Source organism: Cricetulus griseus, chromosome X, assembly GCF_003668045.3.
Source record: "Cricetulus griseus strain 17A/GY chromosome X, alternate assembly CriGri-PICRH-1.0, whole genome shotgun sequence".
NCBI classification, from domain to species: domain Eukaryota; kingdom Metazoa; phylum Chordata; class Mammalia; order Rodentia; family Cricetidae; genus Cricetulus; species Cricetulus griseus.
The window spans coordinates 38902221-38923948 of record NC_048604.1 but is presented as its reverse complement, the minus strand read 5'-3'; the positions used below and the strand labels follow the sequence as shown (position 1 = coordinate 38923948).

The 21728-nt window shown below is 34.8% G+C and overlaps 1 protein-coding gene across 5 annotated transcripts in view; it reads left to right on the top strand.

Annotated features, from left to right (window-relative positions):
• Positions 1 to 21728, top strand: part of LOC100772575 (collagen alpha-5(IV) chain) — a 181613-nt gene that overhangs the window by 60095 nt on the left and 99790 nt on the right. For all 5 annotated transcript variants that reach the window (XM_027433656.2, XM_027433657.2, XM_027433655.2 and 2 more), the window contains exons 2-4: positions 9097 to 9156; positions 11866 to 11955; positions 17755 to 17799. In XM_027433656.2, the coding sequence (XP_027289457.1) occupies positions 9097 to 9156; positions 11866 to 11955; positions 17755 to 17799 (195 nt within the window). The remainder of the gene's footprint in view (positions 1 to 9096; positions 9157 to 11865; positions 11956 to 17754; positions 17800 to 21728) is intronic.

The following is a 21728-nucleotide window of genomic DNA, read 5'->3' as shown; positions in this document are numbered from 1 at the left end:
ATCAGTCAGTTGTGAGAGGTTTGTTTAAGATCTCCAACTACATAGATTTGTGTGCCTTTATAAATCTTTTGGCTTTTAGTTATATATTTTGGAGATGTTATTAATGTGTATTATTTAAGGTATTTTAAAGAAAATCTTCCCTGTGAACCAAATCTTTTATCATTCTGAAGTGATCTTGTTTTATCTTTTGTAATATGTTCTGCCTTAAAATCCATTTTGTCTAAAATTAATATAGTGATACCAGCCTTCTTTGGTTATTATTGTACATAGCTTTTTCATCTTTTGTTTTGACCTTTCTATGTAATCTTAGGCTTTTGATGTCCCTGATAAATATCATATCATACATTCTGAAATTTGCTTCCTTTTTTGAAGTTCTAAGGATATTTGTTTCCTACATTTTTCTCAGGGTACTTACCTAAGATTTTACTAGCATTTTCAAAACATAGTAAGAATATGTAATGAAAACAGTTATATCTTCATGTAGACTCAGTATTTGTCAGTGTTTTGCTGTATATGTTTTTTACTTCTTACACTTGCTTACTGGTGTTTCTATGTGTGCACACGTCCAATGATTGTTTAAAAGTAACTTACAGACAACATGACACCATGAACCTAACAACCTCATCACAAACCATATCTTAGATTAATTACTAATAAATCATCACCCTTAAGAAAAAATTAATCATTTTAAAGGATTGTGTCTTTTATACTTGCTTATGTCCTGCTTTTGTTTAGTCTCTTAAAATTTCAAATTTCAAGATGATGTCTAATGAAAATTTTCCATGGACCTCCTATGTACATCTTGGGAGGAGAGGAGCTGTCCTCTCAGTGAACTTTACTCTCAAGGGTGTTTTATAATAAATGACTTGAGAACTGGTGGTAGTTATCTCCCTTTGCAAGAAAAGCCAGATATGTTTACCTAATACCATAATAAAAACAAGACCTCAAGAAAAAACAGTTACTTCTCCTTATGAGATATGTAAGTTCTTTAAATAACTGATTTCTCTTCAGCAACAGCCAGCAATGTGACCTGTGTGAAGGTTCATTTTTGTCTGCTTACCATCACCCTGTGGAAATGGGAGCTTAGGAAAGCCCAGGCTATGGCTTTCAGTAATACATTCTTATGTCTGATTCAGAAGATTATACACCAGAACACTGTGGCAAAGCTCACTTGTTAGTTTTAAAATAGAGAAATGTCTTAACCTCTTCTTAGTTGTTGATTGTATTTCTTCCTCTATTTTATTTCTTTGCATGAATTTTTAACAGCATCTTTGATACTTAATTTACACAGTATTCAGTTTATCTATTTAAGGTGTATGTTCAGGAGTTTTGTTGAATATGTGCAGAGTTTTACAGCTATCCCCCAAATAAATTTTAAAACATTTTTATCAGTATAGTAAGAAAACCACATCCCATAACTTCTTTTCCCATTGACCCCAGTCACAGGCAACTACTAGTCTACTTGTTTCTAGAGTTCTATTCTCCACATTTAACATAAATAAACTCATGCCAATGTGGAATTTTGTATTTCTGTTATTTTACTTACCACAGTGTTTCTAAAGTTTATGAATATCACAGCATGAAGAATACTTCCCTTCTATTTCTTGTCAAATGATATTTCATTTACTGTGTATGCTACATATTATTTAATAAGTTCATCTTGATGTATATCTGGGTTGTTTTCTATCCTTTGGATTATTATTTGTAATGATGTTATGAATAGTCATGTATAAGGTGTTTTACAGATTTTTTTGCTTTTCTTAGATATATGCCTAAGAATGGAATAGTTTGGTCATTATGTTTGCTCTAGTAACTGTTAGACTGTTCTAAAATGTTTATATCATTCTCCAATTCTACCAGCAATGTATGAGGGTTCTATCTAGGCTCCATCCTCAGTAGATGGTATTATTGTCTGTATGTTAATCAGAGCAAGCGAGTATTTATGAATTGATGTTTCATAATGTTTTTGGTTTTCATTTCCTAATGGCTAATGATATGTTTGCACATGCTTTCTTCATCTCTCTTTTTAAAATAAATGGCAATTCACATTTCATTTTAAAAATCAGGGTATTTGCATTCATAATAAGTTATGCAGTCTCTTTATGCATATATGTATATATATTCTCCTTTATGAAGAGTATGATTTATAAATATACTTTACCTATCAAATATTTTCACTTTTTAATTCTGATTTTTTTCCTTTGATATTTTTTTATTAGTTCAATTTAGGAACAAGCTTGTTTCACATGTCTATCCCTTCTTCTTCTCCCTCCCCTCCTCCCCCACTCCTTTCCCCCTACCCCCGATCTGCCCCCCACCCCATCCACCCTCCACTCCCCAGGCAGGGTAGGTCCCTCTACAGGGGCTCCCCAAAGTCTACCACATCATCCTGAGATGGGCCTAGGCCCTCCACCATGTGTCCAGGCTGAGAGTACATCCCTTCACGGGGGATGGACACTCAAAGTCCCTTCTTACAGCAGGGGAAATACTTGTTAGTTTTATTTCTCTGTGTATGCGTGTTTCTATATCTGTGTGAGTGAATGGCATGTGCACATGGGTGTCTGTAGGGGCCAGAAGGGGTTCTAGATTCCCCTGGAGCTGGAGTTCCAGGTGGTTGTGAGCTTCTGACATGGGAGCTGGCAACTAAACTCTGACCCTCTTCAAAAGCAGTAAGTTCTTTTAACTGCTTAGCCATCCCTCTTGCCCTTTTGATGAATTTTCTAAGAAGGACTGAGTAAATAAAGATCAGGAATATATACTCCAATGTTTTCTTTTAAATTTTTTATAGTTTTACCTTTTCAACATGTTTCCCATTTTAATAAAATAATCTAAAATTTCATATGGAGTCAGAAAAGCCCCAGGATAGCCAAATACAATCCTGAATAAAAAGAACAGTGCTGGAGAGATTACCATTTCAGATACCAAGATATATTACAGAACCATAATAATAAAAACAATATGGAACTGGCAAAAAAAGACATATAGACCAATGGAACAAAATTGAAGAACTAAACTTCAGCCACTTTATATTTGACAGAGATGCCAAAAATTTAAGCTGGAGAAAAGCATCTGGAACAAATAGTGATGGGAAAACTAGATGTCCGTGAATTTTAAGGAGAGTAGGGAGGAGTACATGGGATTGTTTGGGGGGAGAAGAGGAAAGGGAGTAATGTTATAATTAAGTTTTAATCTAAAAATTACAAGTTTTTGTACTCTTAATAAAACCTGGATGTCCACATGCAGGATGAAATTAGACCTGTATTTATCATCATACTCCAAAACTAACTCCAAATGGATCAAAGACCTCAACTTGAAACCTGAAACACTAAAACTGCTAACAGAAGATACAGAAACTAGCCTATAGGATAGATATAAGAAAGCACTCTGAATAAGACTCCATTTATCCAACAATTAAAGCCCAAAAATGATAAATGGAGCTTCTGCACAGCTAACAAAACAATCAGCCAGGCTAAGAGGAAGCCCACAGAATGGGAGAGACTCTGCCAGGTCTACATGTGACAAAAGGTATTAGCAGAATTTTATTCAGAATATACAAAGAACTCAAAACAGTCAAACAAACAAACAAAAAATGACCCTTTCAAAAATGGACCTGGAACTGGAAATGAGAGATCTCAAAAGAAGAATAAAATGGCAAAGAAACATCTCAAAAAATGTTCATTTTACCTAGCCAATGGGGAAATGAAGTCAAAAGAACATTGAGATTTTGCCTTACCCAAGTCAGAATGATACAGCGCAACGAAACAACTGATACCAAATAGTACATAGTATTGGAGGGAAGATCCCTTGCTTACTGTTGATAAGGTTGCAATCTTGTCCAGCCACTCTGGAAATCAGTGTGGAGAATCCTCAAAAGTGTAAAAATAAATCAATTTTATGACTCAGGAATACCACTCCTTGGCATGTGGTCAAATGACTCAACATCTTATTCTACAGGTAATTGCTCAATCGTGTTCATTTCTGCTCTATTCAAAATAGTTAAAAAAACACAACCTAAATTATTCTTCATTCTATGAATACATTCTGAAAATGTGATACATATCCACTATGGAAAACTATTCAGTTGTAAATAAGAATTGGGAATCATTTTCAAATAAATGGATAGAACTAGAAAAGATCATATTGCCTGAGATAACACAGACCTAGAAAGACAAATGTCACATATGGTATCTTATCTGAGGTTCCAAATCTTGAGATGTGAGCAGATAATCCATATTTTTCTTTTCCTAGTGTCTAAAAATATGGCTTGAGTGAGAAATGCCCCTCATAGGCTCTAATATTTGAACACTTGACTCCCATTTGGTGGCACTGCTTGGTAGGGGGATGGAGGTATATAAGATATATAAATCTACTTTATGTTTAGACTTGGGTCTTACCTTCAAGATATTTCATTACCTATATACAAATGTTTCAGTATAAAAATAATACAAATGCCCAAAATATTTCAGGTAATATTTTTTCAGGTAATATTTTAATCTGTGTTTTATTTTCATATTTTAAGATCTAAAATTATTATTTCATATACTTATCCTAATACCATATACTAAATTATTAATTATTTTTGAGCAATAAATCTTGGATCAGTTCCATATTGTTTTAATTATTATAATTTTCTGATATATTTTAATGTATGGTAATATAAACCTTCATTAATCTTTATTTTGATATTTTCTCACAGAATAAAAACTAAAAATATTTCTGTAGAGCCAGATTTATCATGTATTATCAATCATAAATGATTTTGTAGAAATAAACTTCCCCACACAGTACTGAAAAGATTAGGCTAGGATTGATGGCCAAAGTACCTCTCTAGAACCTGGGAGGCTGAAGCAAGTGTAATACAAGTTCATGTTAGTCTGGGCTATAAGCTTTGTCTCAAAAAGAAGCTAACAAACATACTTTCCTATCATACTTCATCCAGCAGCTGTTGGAAGTAGAAGCAGACATGCACAGCTAAACACGGAACTGAACTGGAATCCAGTTGCAGAGAAGGAGGGGTGATGAGCAAAGGGGTCAAGACCAGGCTGGTGAAACCCACAGAAACAGCTGACCTGAACAAGGGGGAACTCGGTTCCCAGACTGATCGCTGGGAAACCAGCATGGGACTGATCCAGACCCCATGAATGTGGGTGTCAGTGAGGAGACCTCGGAAATCTATGGGGCCTTTTATAGTAGATCAGAACTTATCCCTAGCACAGGAATAGACTTTGTGAGCCCATCCCACATAGAGGGATACTCCCTGAGCCAAGACGCATGGGGGTGGGCCTAGGCCCTACCCCAAAGGATATGACAGACTCTGAAGACCCCCTATGGAAGGTCTTACCCTCCCTGGGGAGCAGAAAGGGTATGGGATAGGTAGGGTGTTAATTGGGGGGGGCAGGGGAGGAGGGGAGCCAGAGGGAACTGGGATTGACATGCAAAACAATCTTGTTTCTAACTTAAATAAAAAATAGAAAAAAAAAACAAGTTCATGTTAGTCTGGGGTATAAAATTTGTCTCAAAAAGAAGCTAACAAACATACTTTCCTATCATACTTTTCATGTAGACTTTGGAAATCTTTTAAACTGAGGTATGTAATGTTCATTTTATATCACTATTTGCCTCACCCAAATTTACCTTTAATCATATTACTTGGTATAAACTTTTTTTTCCTTGTCTAGAAAGATTTTCTGCCTACTTTCCAAGTGTTACTAATAATTCGTAGCCTCAAGGGAACTATCTTTATTAAATGTGATAACCATGGACACCAGTCATTTTCTTTTAGTTGGTGAATCCTATAGAACTAAAATTAAAACTTGACTCTACTGAGTGAAATGATATTACCCATGTCTGTCATTTTATAAATGAGAAGCAAGCCCTAAAGTATGTGGACAACTTATCCACGGTCTCATAATGATTCACTTGCTATAGAAAGATCAGGATATATTTCTTGCATGTTATTACTTTTTTCATTACTGCTATAACATTATTCCACTTCATTTTAATTACATTTTCATTTGTTTATGGCTAGATTCTTAAAAAACTAGATTGCATGTTCCTTAAAGGCAGCAAACATTCAGGTCTACATATTTTTGTGCCACTCATAGATATACCATCGTACTTTGTGCTTATTAGGCATCTTGTCAATATGAATAGATACTGCTTAAAAATGAAAAGCTGTTCCACCTAATGAGATGTATAATTAGGGCCATTTCCTTATGGCATCCCATTAATAACTGCATGGAAAGTGGCATCTAGTGGTTGGTGTGTGTATTACAATGACTTGGCTTTTATGGTGGGTTTTTTGTTTTTTTTGGTTTTTTTTCTTTTTTTTTTTTAACCCAAGAGTTACAGAATCCTTTTTATAACCTATTTGGTATAAAATAAATAGATTATAACATAAAATTTTAAATTAAATTCAAACAAAATTTTCTATGATTCCTAAGTGTTTTACGGAGTGTACTGTCTAAAATATACTTCATGTTAGTTGATAAAGAAGTTTAATATGATGAGATCATTAATCTTGAGAAACATTGCATATAATCATATAAGAATGTAAGATGTTTTGTTCATTCATAAATTATATTTCAAGATGTATGTGTTATTATAGATACTGAGAGGTGAAAATACATATGTAATGTGAATTCATGTTGTTTTTGTTTATATTAATTAAATTCTACTAGGCTGTTCTTGCATTATTTTCAGGATTGTAATTATGTATTTGTATTTGTGGGGAAGTTCTCTTGATTCTAATGTCTGAAAATGCAAAATGATGTCATTTTCATTTATAACAAACTTCCCAATGTCAAATATTATTATCATATTAGTAGCCATTACTCTTTGTTCCTCTAGTAATAATGCAATAAACTGTTCACAATATGTACAATCTAGTTCAGGTATTATGACTGTTGACTATTCCTTTCTCAATAACTTGTTTCTGTGTGGCTTCTAAATTTTGTAAATTCATAGCTTAGAATCAATAATTAATCTTTGCATAAACAAGAATTATATATTTTAGGTTAACTTCCGTTCCTAAACTTATTGTTTTATATGGGTTTGTTTATACTTATATCTTATGCCTAACAAATTTTCTTGCATTCAATAATAACACTTCTCATTTGATGAATGACTATGCCTACTGGAGTTATAAAGTAGTTAACATGTAATACTGAAAACAGAGTATAATATAAGTACCTGTGAAAATAAGATGCTTGTATAACTAATATGCTTTCTATTACTGTGATTAAATACCATGGCCAAAAGCAACTTGGAATGGAGAGGGTTTGTGTTGATTTCATGACCCAGTCACTCTGGATCATTAAGGAAGTCAAAACGGGAACTCCAGGCAGGAACCTGGAGGAAGGAACTGAAGTACAGGCCATGGAGGAGTGCTGCTTACTAGTTTGTTTTTGTCACTTGCTCAGCCTGCTTTCCTATACAACTCATGAGCACCTGCCCAGGGTTGGGTGGGCTGGGTCCTCCAAAATCAATCATTTATGACAAAGAAATGAATGCTACATAGGGTTTCTTACAGAGGTCATTTTCTCCATTGAATTTTTCCTTTCCAAATGACTCTTCCTTGTTTCAAGTTGACAAAAAAAAAAAAAAACTATCCAGTACTATAACAGATTTTTAAGTTGAAGGGTCAGAGTATACTTTTACTGGAACACACTTTTGCAGTATGAGAGATGCTTCTGTCATCGCACCATTTTTAGCTTTCCTTTATAATCAAGGAAACAGGTTTCAACAGGGTGGTATCTTCTAGTTTGACTTGTAGTTAATTGATGAAGATTTCAGGAGGTTCAGGAGTAATGACTAGAGAAAGGAAAACTTGGAAGACAGGAGGCTAGCTTACTCGTTAAACCACAAGCTCTGATGATATAGCAGTGATTTACAATGTTTTATATTTTCCTGGTATAAAGTAATCAGTAGTTGGTTTGACAAGTATATTCTGCTTCCTTATATATAAATACCGTGCTGTCTCTATATATTATTCTAATTACTATTGTGTTTTTTTTAAGCATTTCAGCTCCACAGCAATGTAAAAGATAGTTCTGGATGTTAGATGTCACTTATTCTCTTCCTATTCTTTATGAATGCTTTTATATTAGAGAAAGATATTTCTCTGCTTTAGGACAGAACTCCCTAGTGTAGTTTAAATTTACTTGTTAGTAGCAATTCAGAGCATCTAGGCTTTGTGTAAAGCTTAGAATGGTTAAAAATTGAGCTATTAGTGATGAAAGAGCAGGGACAAGGAAAAAGGGAGGTAAAATACAGTATTATGTTTTATGGTCCATGAGTGGTTACTTATGAATGCCAAGCAAGCTAACTTCAAGTGGTAGCTATTCTTGGCTAGATTCCAAGGTCATTTGCCGATACAGATTAAGAGGTCATTTGTTACAAATGATCCTAGGAGAAAAAGTAAGGTGTTCCTACAATCTGGACAAGTGACAAACCATATCAGCCAGAATGTTATATGAATTTTCTTTTAATTTTAGCATCTTTAAAAATATTTGTCAGCTGGGCATGGTGGCTCATACTTTCAGTCCTGACACTCAGGAGGCAGAGGCAGTGGGATCTCTGTGAGTTCAAGATGAGCCTGGTCTACACATTAAGTTCCAGGATGGCCAGGGCTATGTAGAAAGACCCTGTCTCAAAAAGACAAAAACAAAAATCAAAAAGGTATTTCTCAGCATATAAAGTAGATGGGTACCAACCCCAAAAACTTGGTATTTATCCCTGAAACTTACATAGTAACAACTTCATGTTGTTTTCTTACCACCACGCACATGCTACAATATGCACGTATATGCACGCACGCACACACACACACACACACACACAAATAAATGTAAAAAATAAGAGATACCTATTAGTTAAAAATTATGAAATTTTCATTTGCTCATTGTGAAAATTGAAAAGAAATGCATATAACAAAAGCTTGAATATAAAATGCCATTGTCATTTGTATGCATCCTTTCAGATGCTTTTTTTTTTCTTGTATTGATTCTACAAGTTTGAATTGATGCATTCAGTTGACTTCTAAGTCATATTTGCTTTCAAGTTTGTATTTACTGGTTTCTCCTTCTCCTCCTTTAGGCCTGTCATGGGTGTTCTCCTGGATCAAAATGTGACTGCAGTGGTATAAAAGGGGAAAAGGTATGCTCTGAGTAAGACCATCCAATCCAATTTGTGAATGAATTAGGCTTCTCTCAGTACATGAATAAATGCAATGAATTCTACTGCATTTCAGAAGGACTTAGAAAGATTAGACTGTATGTCACGATCAGCAATTGTTCTCCATAAGATACCGTATAATAAATATTTTAGGCCTGGTACATAGAAGTTCTGTTACATTTTGATTCCTTGCTGGGGATTGAATCCAGGGCTTTGCACTAGCCAAGCAAACAATCTACAACTGTGCCACACCCCTAGTTCTTTAAAAAAACAACAACAACAACAACAACAACAAAATTCACAAGAGCTATTGGAAAGTGTCCTAAAACACTTGGGATGTCATCTGTAAGGACAAGGAAGTAAGCAGGAAACAGGGAGCAGGGATTGGGGAGAATCAACAAAATGAAATATGGATGAACATCCCTTCTAGAAACCTATTACTTTGTCAGTGAATTGTTTTGGTTTGGTTTGGCTTGGTTTGAGATAGGGTCTCTCTAGCCCAGGCCGGCTTGGAGCTTACTATGTAGATTAGACTCACCTTGAACACAACTCTGCCTCCCAAGTGCTGAAATGAAAGGTGTGAGACATCATACCCAGCCTTACAGGGCATTTAAAAAATTTAGTAATAGTAAGAAGAAACCCTAGCTGTTAGTCCAGTCAAAATATGCCTCAGATGACATCTAACTTGAGGGCTTTTGTCTTCCAGCCCCCTTTTGGTCTGTGTGTCAGTAACTGACATCAAAATTAGAAATCTAAAACAGGATAATGAATTGCAGACAAAAGAGAATTGTGCTAGGAGACAGGGACCTTACATTATTGCTCTTCCCCCTTAGTAGCTGAATAAACTTTTTTAAATGAGTAACTGACTGGATATTACTAGCTATATATGAAGAAAAGTTGGCGAATATCCCAGTTAATTATACAAGTATTCATTAGCATAGTACAAGATGTTAAAAAGTCCTGGTGGCAATAAGTTCATTCATTTATTTTATGGAACCTTATTCCCAAGCCCCATTTTGCCATGTAACACACCGCCTCCTAACAGACATGTATTAAAAGTTACTGAATGCTGTTCTGCTTAACTCTTGTGTGAGTAATATGTTTAGAGGATAATAAGAGAAGGAAGGAAGTGGAAGGGATCATCTTTTAAAGGAAGTAATCCTAATATTTAAATAATAGCAAAGGAAGAATACTATCTGACAGGGTTAGTCAGCGTTATTTTTTTAATTTTTTAAAAAAATTAAGTTTGTTTTTCAGAAATAGACATAACATTTCACATTCAATCTATGAATTTGTGAAAATTACAGCACACATTTAAGTGGTAGCAAAGGTAGGCACACAACTGGTGTTAGCTTTTCTTACTATTAATTTTAGGAATTAGGTGGAAAGCCTTTTAGCCATTCTAACACAGGAAAGCTATAATTTTTTTACTTAACAAATGTTCTGCCTTTGAAAAATCTCAATTGCTTTTCTAATTCTTTTTGCTACTGTATATTATCTGCTCTTCTGTCTCAAGTTCTGTGATAATGTGAGGGAATTTCAGGATATAACATTAAAGGTGTGATGTCTTATTGATAGCAGCATAATTAGGCATCCTCTCTATTTTTAAATTTACTTATTTATACTTACACATGCATAAATGTATGTAACAAAAATCGTTAAAGAAAAAGAAGCTATCAGTTTGAGAGTGGAAGGTTAGGGGAGAGTAGAAAGCTCCAGGGAAGATCTAGAGGGAAGAAAGGGAAGGGAATAGATGATGTCACACTATTTCAATTAAATGCATAATTTTTAATTTTGTGTTGTTGATGTTGTTGTTGTTGTTGTTGGTGGTGGTGGTGGTGGTGGTGTGGTGGTGGTGGTGTGTGTGTGTGTGTGTGTGTGTGTGTGTGTGTGTTGTGTGTGTTGTGTGTGTGTGTGTGTGTGCATATGCCACAGTGTCTGAGTGGAAATCAGATGACAACTTTCAGGAGTCACTCTGTGATTCCTGGGAATTGAACTCAGTCAGGTAGGTCGTTAGGCTTGGTGGTAGGTGCCTTTACCTGACTAGCCACCCCACTAGCCAACTAGCCAGCATCCTCTATTTTCAGTCCTTGGTTTATTCTTATTTACATCTGTAACCCAGATAGCATTTCTGCTTTGAAAATATGCACTGCTGTGCACATAGCATACTCTATACTTTTGACAAAGATACATTCTAAAAACCAGCTGAAATTCCAATATATAGCTATTTTGTACTTAGAGAAACAGACTGAAACTGATTTTTTTCCTTCTTATTTTTCTGAGCAGAACTTTCCATCAGAGTTTTAGTCCAGGCTCTGCTAGAAACAAACCACTCAATAACTTGAGATAATCTAGCTCTTAAAATTGTGAAAATCTCATTTTTCCCTCATCTTTATAATTGAGTTGAGGTTAAAACTCTTACTATTATGTTCTCACTTTATCTCTGATATACTATTCAATTCTACAAGTAGTAAAGAGATTAATTTACTATATCTTATATACATTTGGCATGATTTATGTTTTTCTCCTCACATCTTCTGGCTTTGTCCATGTTAGTAGATACTGTGGACATCTAGTATCACTATATTAAGTTACTTTCATGTGACAGTCATTTGAACTTTTTGAAATCCATCTATGCTTGTGCTTAAAAGTTCGCAAATGACTTTTCTTTACGTTCTTGTTCAATTCTAGGGAGAACGAGGATTTCCAGGTTTGGAAGGTCATCCAGGTTTGCCAGGATTTCCAGGTCCAGAAGGGCCTCCAGGACCTCGGGGACAAAAGGTATTCATTTCAGTAGCAATCAACAGTATCAGAGGAATTAAGTCACCCTAAATGTAAGACAAACTTTCAATCTAATTAAAAGCTTACTAAACTGTAATGAGAAATTACTGCTTAAATTGAACAACAGAATTAAAGGGACAGTTACTTTCTGTTTTCTTTATTCTCATAGAATTTATTTTGTAAATATTTTTAGTTGAAATTTTCAGGTTAACGTATCCATTAATATCGCTTCTCGGCCTTTTGGCTAAGATCAAGTGTAACATGTCCATTGATACTACTATTATTCCCATCTTGACTGTTTCACAGCAGACTTTTTGGTATTCTAGCTCTTATACTCTTTCTGCCCCCTCTTCTGTGGTGTTCCCTGAGCCATAGATGCAGGAATGGTGATGTAGGGCTGGGATCCCCTTAATATACTGATCCACCCCTACCCCCAGTTGTGGTTTTTTATGATGTTCTCCATTTGTTGTGGTGAGATTCTCCCTTGGTTAATAATGGTAGCTATTTTTTTTTGTTTTTGTAATTTGGGCATTACTACCATATTCAGTTTTTTGTGTATGCTTTATGTGTTGTTTGTTGTGTATGGTTGTTAGAGTTGTTACGTTAATCTTCTTCTGGGATGATGCAAATAAACATCTTCTCACCCTAGATGGGCACCCGTAACAGACCAAAGTAGATTTATCCAAATTCAAGTTTGTGAGAACAATGAGTTTATTGGACTTGCTAACTGAGCATGAATAAGGAATTGCTTACAGAAGTGTGGATGGCTCTAAAACAACTGTGTCATGGATAGGGATCTCATGGAGACTGCTGTTGAGTTCCACTTTGAATCAGCCTCCTAACTTTCTATATACTCTGGTATCTTCCTAGACCATTTGCTGCTGCTGTGTGGGGAAGTGTCTATAGCTGTAATCTCAGATAAAGGTCTCTAGAATCATTTCTCCTCTATCTACCAGGGAGTGTTAAATTTCTATCATCATTATTATAGACCTTGTGTATTAGTTAGGGTTCTCTAAAGAAACAGAACAAATTGGATAATATATATATATATATATATATATATATATATATATGAATATCATGTATATATATATGAATATAATCTCTATGTGCATGTTAAGATAAAGAAGTAGGAAAGATAATAGTGAATTTTGAGACTGAGAGAAGTATCTTTTAGTTTTTAATGGCTCTTTTGTTTCAGTGCCCCTTTCTTATCTGTATTAGATAGACTGGTAAAGTGGTATATGGAAGGGCCAGTTAGTTCTATTCACTTGCTCAAAAAGCAAAATTTGACCTAATGACATTTTTCCCTCTAGTTTTATTATTTCATATAATGATGCTGTACCCTATCATTAGAGGATTAAGAAAATCAAATGGCTATCACCAGGTAGTTTTCTAATAAGGAGGAAAATTTAATGCATGGAGACTTTTTCATGTATATTTAGTTATACCAGAAGTTAGTTGTTGCAAGAACTATGACACGATTGTGAGGAGGTAGCTTTGTGAGATTCCACAGTAAATGGGACCTGTGCTAATATTCCCTGAATAGAACGTGAACACTATGGAAATACTAGGGCTCTGAATGACTGCACAGAATTTTGGTAGATGGACCATTCAACTAAGTTTCCTAGGTGGTATAACACAGCAAAAGCAGCAGGATGATGCTTGCCACCCAGGAATGACAAAGAAGTAGCACAGAGATCTAAAAGCAGTAAAGTTGCTGGAATTGAGCACTAATATAGCAGCACAACTTAATTCTCCCTTCTCAATACATTGAAACTTCAGCACAGTCTTGTGAAAACGAAGTGGGAGCACAGATTGATTAATTTATGTTCTGGAAATGAGTGTGTTGAAATAGAATGTAATTTGAACCATAGAAAAAGCTGTATTTCTTGAATTTGAGTTTATCTGGGATCAGGGCCAGAGTTTCTTGCATACCATGCATATTAAGAGTAAATATTTGTGTTTCATTAAAAGAAGTTGCATTAAAATAATTTTGAAATAATTTAGCATTAACTGAGACTGTTTAATGAGATTATAATAGTTTATAAAGATGTGCTTGTATGCAGATGAGTTTTAGAGAGCATTCTAACCTTTGTTGAAACCCCTTTTCATTATTTATAAAGTGAAAATGTATACTGTTTTCTAAACATCTTAGAGTCTACACCTGAAAGTGTACTTTTGTGTGGTTGGGTATTGGAGTGCGTGTAAAGTAAAAAAAAAAAAATAGAATTATTCTTCATTGGTATACTCCTGTTTATGAAAGTATAAGTTTGTAAAATAAACTGACCACTTAGCTCAGTTTGTTAGAATGTGTTACAGATATATATATATATATATATATTATATATATATGTATATATGTATATATATATGTGTGTGTATGCATGTGTATTTGTATAAATGTATATATGTATTATTGCAAAGGAGTTCTTTATTGAATAAAATGTTCCTTTTTGATGGGCAATATATTCATTTCATTTAAGGTAAATATAATGTATGCAATGATGAAAATCTCTTTTCCACCTGTGTTCACTGAGTACATACCCATACATTTTTTAACATAGCAATCCCAATTCTCCTTCCCTCTTTTCCCGTTCCCTGACCTCCCATCCTTCCCTCCCCACATCCACTCCTCAGAGGGGTAAGGCCATCCTTGGGGAGTCCATAAAGTCTAACATACCAAGTTGAGGCAGGACCAAGCTCCTTCGCTCTGCATCAAGGCTGAGCAAGGTATCCCTCCATAGGGAATGGGCTCCAAAAAGCCAGTTCATGTCCCTGGAATATTTTCATCCCCTTTGTTTTTAACAAAAGACGTGTTGTGATTAATTTGTGTTTTTTTTGTATCAGTATGCTTAGAACATGTTATTCTTACTACATTCAATTTCATTGTTTATGTAAGCTATAATGTTGTAACCAGTTCCCTATACATGATTATGCAGTTTTCAATATTTTGCTGCTATAAACCATAACTTCTAAAATGTAAAACTTTGATTAACTCTTTTTGCATCAACAATATAATGAATTTTTAAGATAAATTTTGAGAAATGGGTTCCTAGATCTCTGGACACACACACACACACACACACACACACACACACACACACACACACACACACACACACACACCTGAGTGCTTATATATGTACATGTGATTTCTTTTACAGATATCACCAGATCACCATTTCTCAAACATACATAATTTATCTTTGATTCAGCAACAAGAAAAGAAGATATATTTCCATACAGCTTCATCACCATTACTATGCAACTTTTCTATTTAGCATTATGGTAGAAGAGTGATCTTTCAGTATACTTTCAATTTGTTTTTTATGAATAAGAATATGCTTCTCACAGACCCAAGTGTCATTTGTCATTTCTATGACCTATATTTCATGTCACTTGCCCTTTTTCTGGTGAAGTTTTGGTATTTTCATATTTTGCTGAGCTATTTGTTACAAAGATTATTTCCATGTACACGCTGTGAGTTGCGTTATTCTCCCTCTTTGTCCTTTGTTTTGCTGGGTGTGTGCATGAAAGTAGATGCGTTTGTAAGTCTCTGTTTCTCAAAGACCCTTTCCTTAACTCATACAGATTTTCAGCAGATCAAATCTTGTACACTTTAAGGTTATACATTAATTCTCAAAGCTTTCTTTCAGTATGTTAGTTTGTTTTTTACCGGTGTGGTATCCGTCCTGGTATATGATTTGTGATCTAAGATCCACCTTTATTTTTTTCTCCACTAATTTCCAATGCCATAGTCATGATATAGGAATCATCCTTTATTTGTAGTTTCATTTCCCATGATTTCAGTTACGAGCAGCCAGCCACTGACTGAAAATAATAAACTGAAAAGCTCTTACAATTAATGATTCTTTACTTTTAAAAGAACTCATTATAATACATTGCTATACTTGTTTTATATTATTTTTATTCATTGTTACAATGTCTATACATTCTGTTATGTATGAAAACATACAGCATACATATGTTTGGGTACTGACCACAGTTTCAGGTACCTATTTGGGATCTTAAAAGTTACCCTCCTTGGATAACAGTGGCTTCTGTATACCAAATTCATAAGAACTTCCTTTCTGATAGTCTTCAAGTTTTCAGTTTATTCAAATCTAAGACTCAAACTATGTTAATGATTGAAGTGTATGACCCACTTTTATACCTGACTGGTGTAGGGTCCATTCAATTCTTTCTTTTTACAGTTTTTTCAAAGATTTTGATGGGTTTTTTTTTCATATAAACTTTAGAGCTACTGTCTAGTTCTATTTTCATTGTACAAAATTTCTAACTAAATTTGTGATTTACTTTTTAAATGTTGAATTTCTTTATTTAAGAACATGGAATTTCTTTGTATATTTTTACTAGTTCTTTGTGAACTTCACAACTGTTTTAATCTTCCTTTTGTAAATCCTGTGCATTTTCTTGTTAAATTTACTGCAAAATATTTTGTTTTGCTTTTTTTGGTAGAATAATTTTTCCTGTTATGTCTCCTAAATTGTTACTATAATAAAGCTGTTGAGTTCTTAATATTACTCTTATATAAAATTGTATAACTATCATATTATTACAGTAGGTTAAATATCTTGGTTTTCAGGCACACACACAGCATTTGCAAATAGTGGTTTTATCTCATCCTTTGTAAAATTTTCTCCTTTTGAATGTAATGCTATGGATTGAGCTCAGGGCCTTGCATATTTTAGGCAAATGCCCTACCCAGCTATACCATCAGCTCCATTCTTTATCACTTTTCTTTTTTGTTGTTTTGTTTAAGACAGTCTTACTCTGCTTGGAACTCTCTGTGTAGACAAGGCTGGCCTCAAACTTGTAGCAATTTTCCTGCTTTAGTCTCTTCCAGCTTTCCAACATTTTTCCCTGAAATTCTTCCTCTTCTTTAACCTTCGTTGCTTGGTCTAACTGGTGCAATGTTGAAGTATTCTTGTCTTATTTTTGCCTTCAGTGAGCAGACATAAAATATTTATTAAACAAGAGATCTTCTAGTTATTTTAACTAGGAATCAGAATTTATTTAATCTTCTTATAAATGCATCTACTTTGGCACTAGAACATGATTAAATTTTTAAAAAGGAGAATATTCTATAGAGACTTATGGCCTTTGCATTGACAATATCCATGTCCTTGTTGCCAGAACCTGTCAATATACTACTTTACATCAAATGGTATTAGTTTTTCTTCATTCAAAATTTAAAAGGAGATAATGAGAAATTCACTGAGATAAGGTTTTAAAATTTCATCAATACAGGCATGACTAGAAATGGGTAGGTAGAATTTGCAAGGAGTGGAGAGCAGATGCTGGAAGAGAGAGTTTATGGTTGTTAAGTTCTGCCAGTAGAAGAATGCTTTCTGGAAGAAATAGAAAGATACAAGGAGGAATTCAAGAACAGCACGTACACCTGCAATTTAAATATGCCATTGAAACCATCAAGATTTTTGAGCTTGTCTTTTTTCTTTTTTTATGCACAAATGATTTGGGAAATAGCTGTATTACTATCTTATCTTCATTTTCTTGTAAGATTCTTGTATAACTTTTTACATGTAAAGTTCCATCTTTGTGTCAGCGGCCTCCAAAGTAAAATAAGGCTTTTCTTGATGTTGTGCACATATTTTATCAACGTCTTTAGTCTTGATAATAAATCTTCTTTGGATATATGAATTTTACGCTAGCTTTCAGATATTTTACAAAACTTTAAGGCTGTTATAATGGAAAATTAGTTATTTGATGACTGATTTGAAGTACAAAAGAACTAAATATACTGTGTTTTTTCAGGGTGATGATGGAATTCCAGGGCCACCAGGACCAAAAGGAATCAGAGTAAGCAAATATTCAGTGTATGGTAAATGCTTCCTTGATCTCAACAGATAAAAACAAATGAAATGATAGGACACAAGAAAAAAAAACTAGTTTTTGTTGAACCCACATATACACACATTAAATATACCATGCTAAGTCCATTATGTATGCATATGCTTTTATGTATACTATTTCAAGGCTGACCAGTTGTTACTAGATAATCAATTAGGGGTCTCTTCCCTGGGGATCATTAAGTCTCCCTCTATCAAGAGTAATTAATTATCTGTAGTTCTTTGTATATGAGTGGGGCCCTGTGTGATTTTCCCTACCCATGTTAGCACAATTTTCTTGAGTCACAATTAAAGAGCAATGTACATCCTTGTGGGGAAGACAAGGCAGCAGAGGAGTTCAAAACAACTGATCACATCACTTTCATAACGGGAAGCCAAGATCAACCAACTCAGATCACTTTCTCTGTAATATCTAGTCCAGGATCCCCTTCCCATCGAAAGATCCTGACCACAATTAAAATGAATCTTCTCATACCAATTATTGTAATCAAGAATATCTTCACAGGCATGCCCAGAGGCCTGTATCCCTGGTAATTCTAGATTGTCAAGTTGACAGCTAAGGTAAATACATTACAATAATACTCCTCAGCTTGACACTTTAGCATATCACTTTTATGTGACAACTTTCCTTGCCTTGTTCGCATAGGCTCATGACAATGATACATTGTAAAAATGCATGCAATACAACACTTAAAGTCCCCATAGTCCTAAATCTCTTAACTATGAGTTTCTATAAAATAAAAAAGCAAGGTATATACTTCCAACATAATATTGGTGCTGAGTAAATATCCCTATTCTAAAATAGAAGAACTGGAACATAGCCACAAATAATCACTTCAACATAAAACAAAATCACGAAAAACAGACATCAAATCCTGCAGCTCCAAGTCCAGCATCTGGGGCTTTAACTAGAGTCTTAAACACTTAAGCAGCCCCATACACCTTCAGTTCTACTGCCTCCTGCAGTACACATAGAGTTTTTCTAGGTTGGCTTTATTCCACTCACACAGCTTTCCTTGGAAGTTGTCCCTTGTTCCTGGCATCTCCATTGTCTTGGTGTCTCAACTGCAACTTAAGGTTTACCTATACAAGTTCATACATTGGCCTCTCTGGGTTTCTTTGCAGGGCCTTCAACCACACCACAAATCCTCAGGCCTTAGATTATTTTTAAAACTTTAGAGCAAGATTCAGTGACCTGTTTAATCTTGTATCTTTCATGCCTCTCAAATGAGCTACCCTGCCAACTTCTGCTGCTAGGTTGGGCTTTGCCTTCGGGACTCCTTTTCAAAAGAAAAGTCCTAAAGCAACGTAGGAGGTTTCTTTTTAGTGATGCTGATCTCTGTAACAATTAGAATTATGTTAGTCTCTACTGCACTAAAATGTCCTCTGCCAAACAAGTTAACTCATTTTCTTTAAATTTACTGTCAATCAAGTTTTTAGGACATAAGCAGAATGAAGCCAGATTGTTTGCCAAAACATCACATGAATGGCCTCTAGCCCAATTGCTGATAGAGTCCCTGTTTCTCTGACATCTCAATGACTAGCCCCCACTTTACACATTCCTTTCAGTGTTTTTTCTTCCAAGTTTCCAGCAGATTAGCCATTAAGTTCCCCTTACAGCATCCAGGAACTTTTTTTTTAACTCAATGTTTCAACTCTTCCACATTTTGAAAACCAGTTCCTTTTGAAAACCTCCTTTTGAAAACCAGTTCCAAAGTTCTAAGAACTGCATGGTCAGAATTATCACAACAATGGTGCCAATTCTTGTTACCAATTTCTGTCTCATTTCTTTCGCTGTTGCTGTGACAAAATTTCCTTCCTGATAAAGGGAGAAGAGGTTTATTCTAGCTTACAGTTCCGGAGTTCAAGTTGTCCATCATGGTGGGAAAGTCAAGGCAGCAAGAGCTTTCAACAGCTGGTCACATCACTTTCACAATGAGATCAGAGCATGGTGAATATATCCATGCTACTGTGAAGCTTCCTTTTCCATTTTATTCCAGTTCAGGAACCCCTGCTTAAGGAATGGTCCTGCCCATGTCAATTGATGTTATCAAGATAATCCCCCACAGACATGCCATCTCCCAGGGCTTCTAGAGTCTGTCAAGTTTATAGCTAATGCCAACTAATCTTCACAGCTGGTATGCATATGGCTGGTTTTAGAATTAGAGAATTCTGAGGCCCAGAATGGTGGCACACACCTTTGATCCCAGAACTTGGGACACAGAGGCAGACAGATCTCTGTGAGTTTGAGGCCAGCCTGGTCTACAGAGCAAGTTCCCGGACAGCCAGGGCTAGTACACAGAGAAACACTCTCAAAAGCCAATCAATCAATCAATCAATCAATCGATGAATAAATTAATGAAGATTAGAGAGTGGTGTTTTTTACAAAGACAAGATCTATCTTCTCTGAACTTCAGTTTCTTCACATGCTAAAGGTAAAGATTGTATATCCAAGATCTCTTTTAGCTTTAAACTTCTGTTCATGTGATAATATTTCTTACTTTGACTATTAAATGCATGGATGGTTACATAACATGTTTATGTTTTCATTATTATTATATCCCCAAATATTGTAATTCTTTTATATTCAAATATTTAGATAAATAAATATTGCACAGATCTTTAAAAACATTCTATTGGCTATATAATTTTTAGCAGAATGTGGTATTCCAACTTGATACATCATACATGTAGTTGGAATGCTGGGACAGCATTTGGGTACAGAATTAGGAATCTGTCTCAAAAAAATCCCAAACCAACGAAAATGAAAAATCCATGTAGGATGTCTTATGTGGTATGTTTGACTGCTGTGGATATAGTACTGAATAAAAAAGAAAGTCAAAGCCTTCAGTTTGTCAGCTATAACTGATTTTTGTATTAAATTGGTGTCATATACCATTAAAGCTCTTTATAATAACACTGTATCTTAAATAGCCACTTATAGCTATCAGGTGGTAAGCACTGTGGAAACGAAAAAGGATTGGCCATTCTATGAATTGCTACTTCTAAATATCTGAGGGGTGTTCACTTCTGTTTCTGAAGAACAACTTTATAAGTACTTGATGTGGTAGCCCATATCTTTAGTTCTTGGCTTACAGACTACTCTTTTTGTTGTTGTTCATTTGTTTTGCGCTGTTTTCAAGACAGTGGAACTGTTTTCAAGTTCCTCTGTATAACCCTGGCTGTCCTGGAACTCGATTTGTAGACCAGGCTGGCCTTGAACTCATAGAGATCCACTTGCTTCTGCCTCCCAAGTGCTGGGATTAAAGGTGTGAGTCACCACCACCCAGCCTAGTCTACTCTCGATATTCAATTTAAAAGTGAAAAAGAATAAAGTTTAGGCAAATGCAGAGTACACAGTAGATTAAACTTCCTTATGCTCATTTTTACCTTCAAAAATTGAACATTTTTGACATTTTATTGTCTCCAAAAATTCCTATTTTTGAAAATGTTTTAAAGTAAGTCCCTCACATCTTTCATTTTACCAATGTAAACTTCAGTATGCCTCAGTAACTATTAACCACTATATTCTTGTCTTACGTTAATAATTTATAGACTATTTTTAATTCAGTCCACATTTCCTCAGGCTACCTTTTTAGCCTGAATTTTAATAAATTAATGAACTGCTATAATAACTACTTGAAGTAATGATCAATGAAGGATTTTTGAGGTCGTTTTCAATGCAAAGACATATAATTTAATGTTTCAATTAATTGTAGTTATTACTTTTTTTGAGATAGGGCCTTACTAGGTAGACCTGGCTGGACTTAAACTCACAGATAGTGCTGGGATTAAAAGTGTGCACCACTATGCATATTATTCTTTTGAAACCCATTTTGTGCCATCCTTGACCTGGGAGGAGTCTTTTCAAGTTTGATT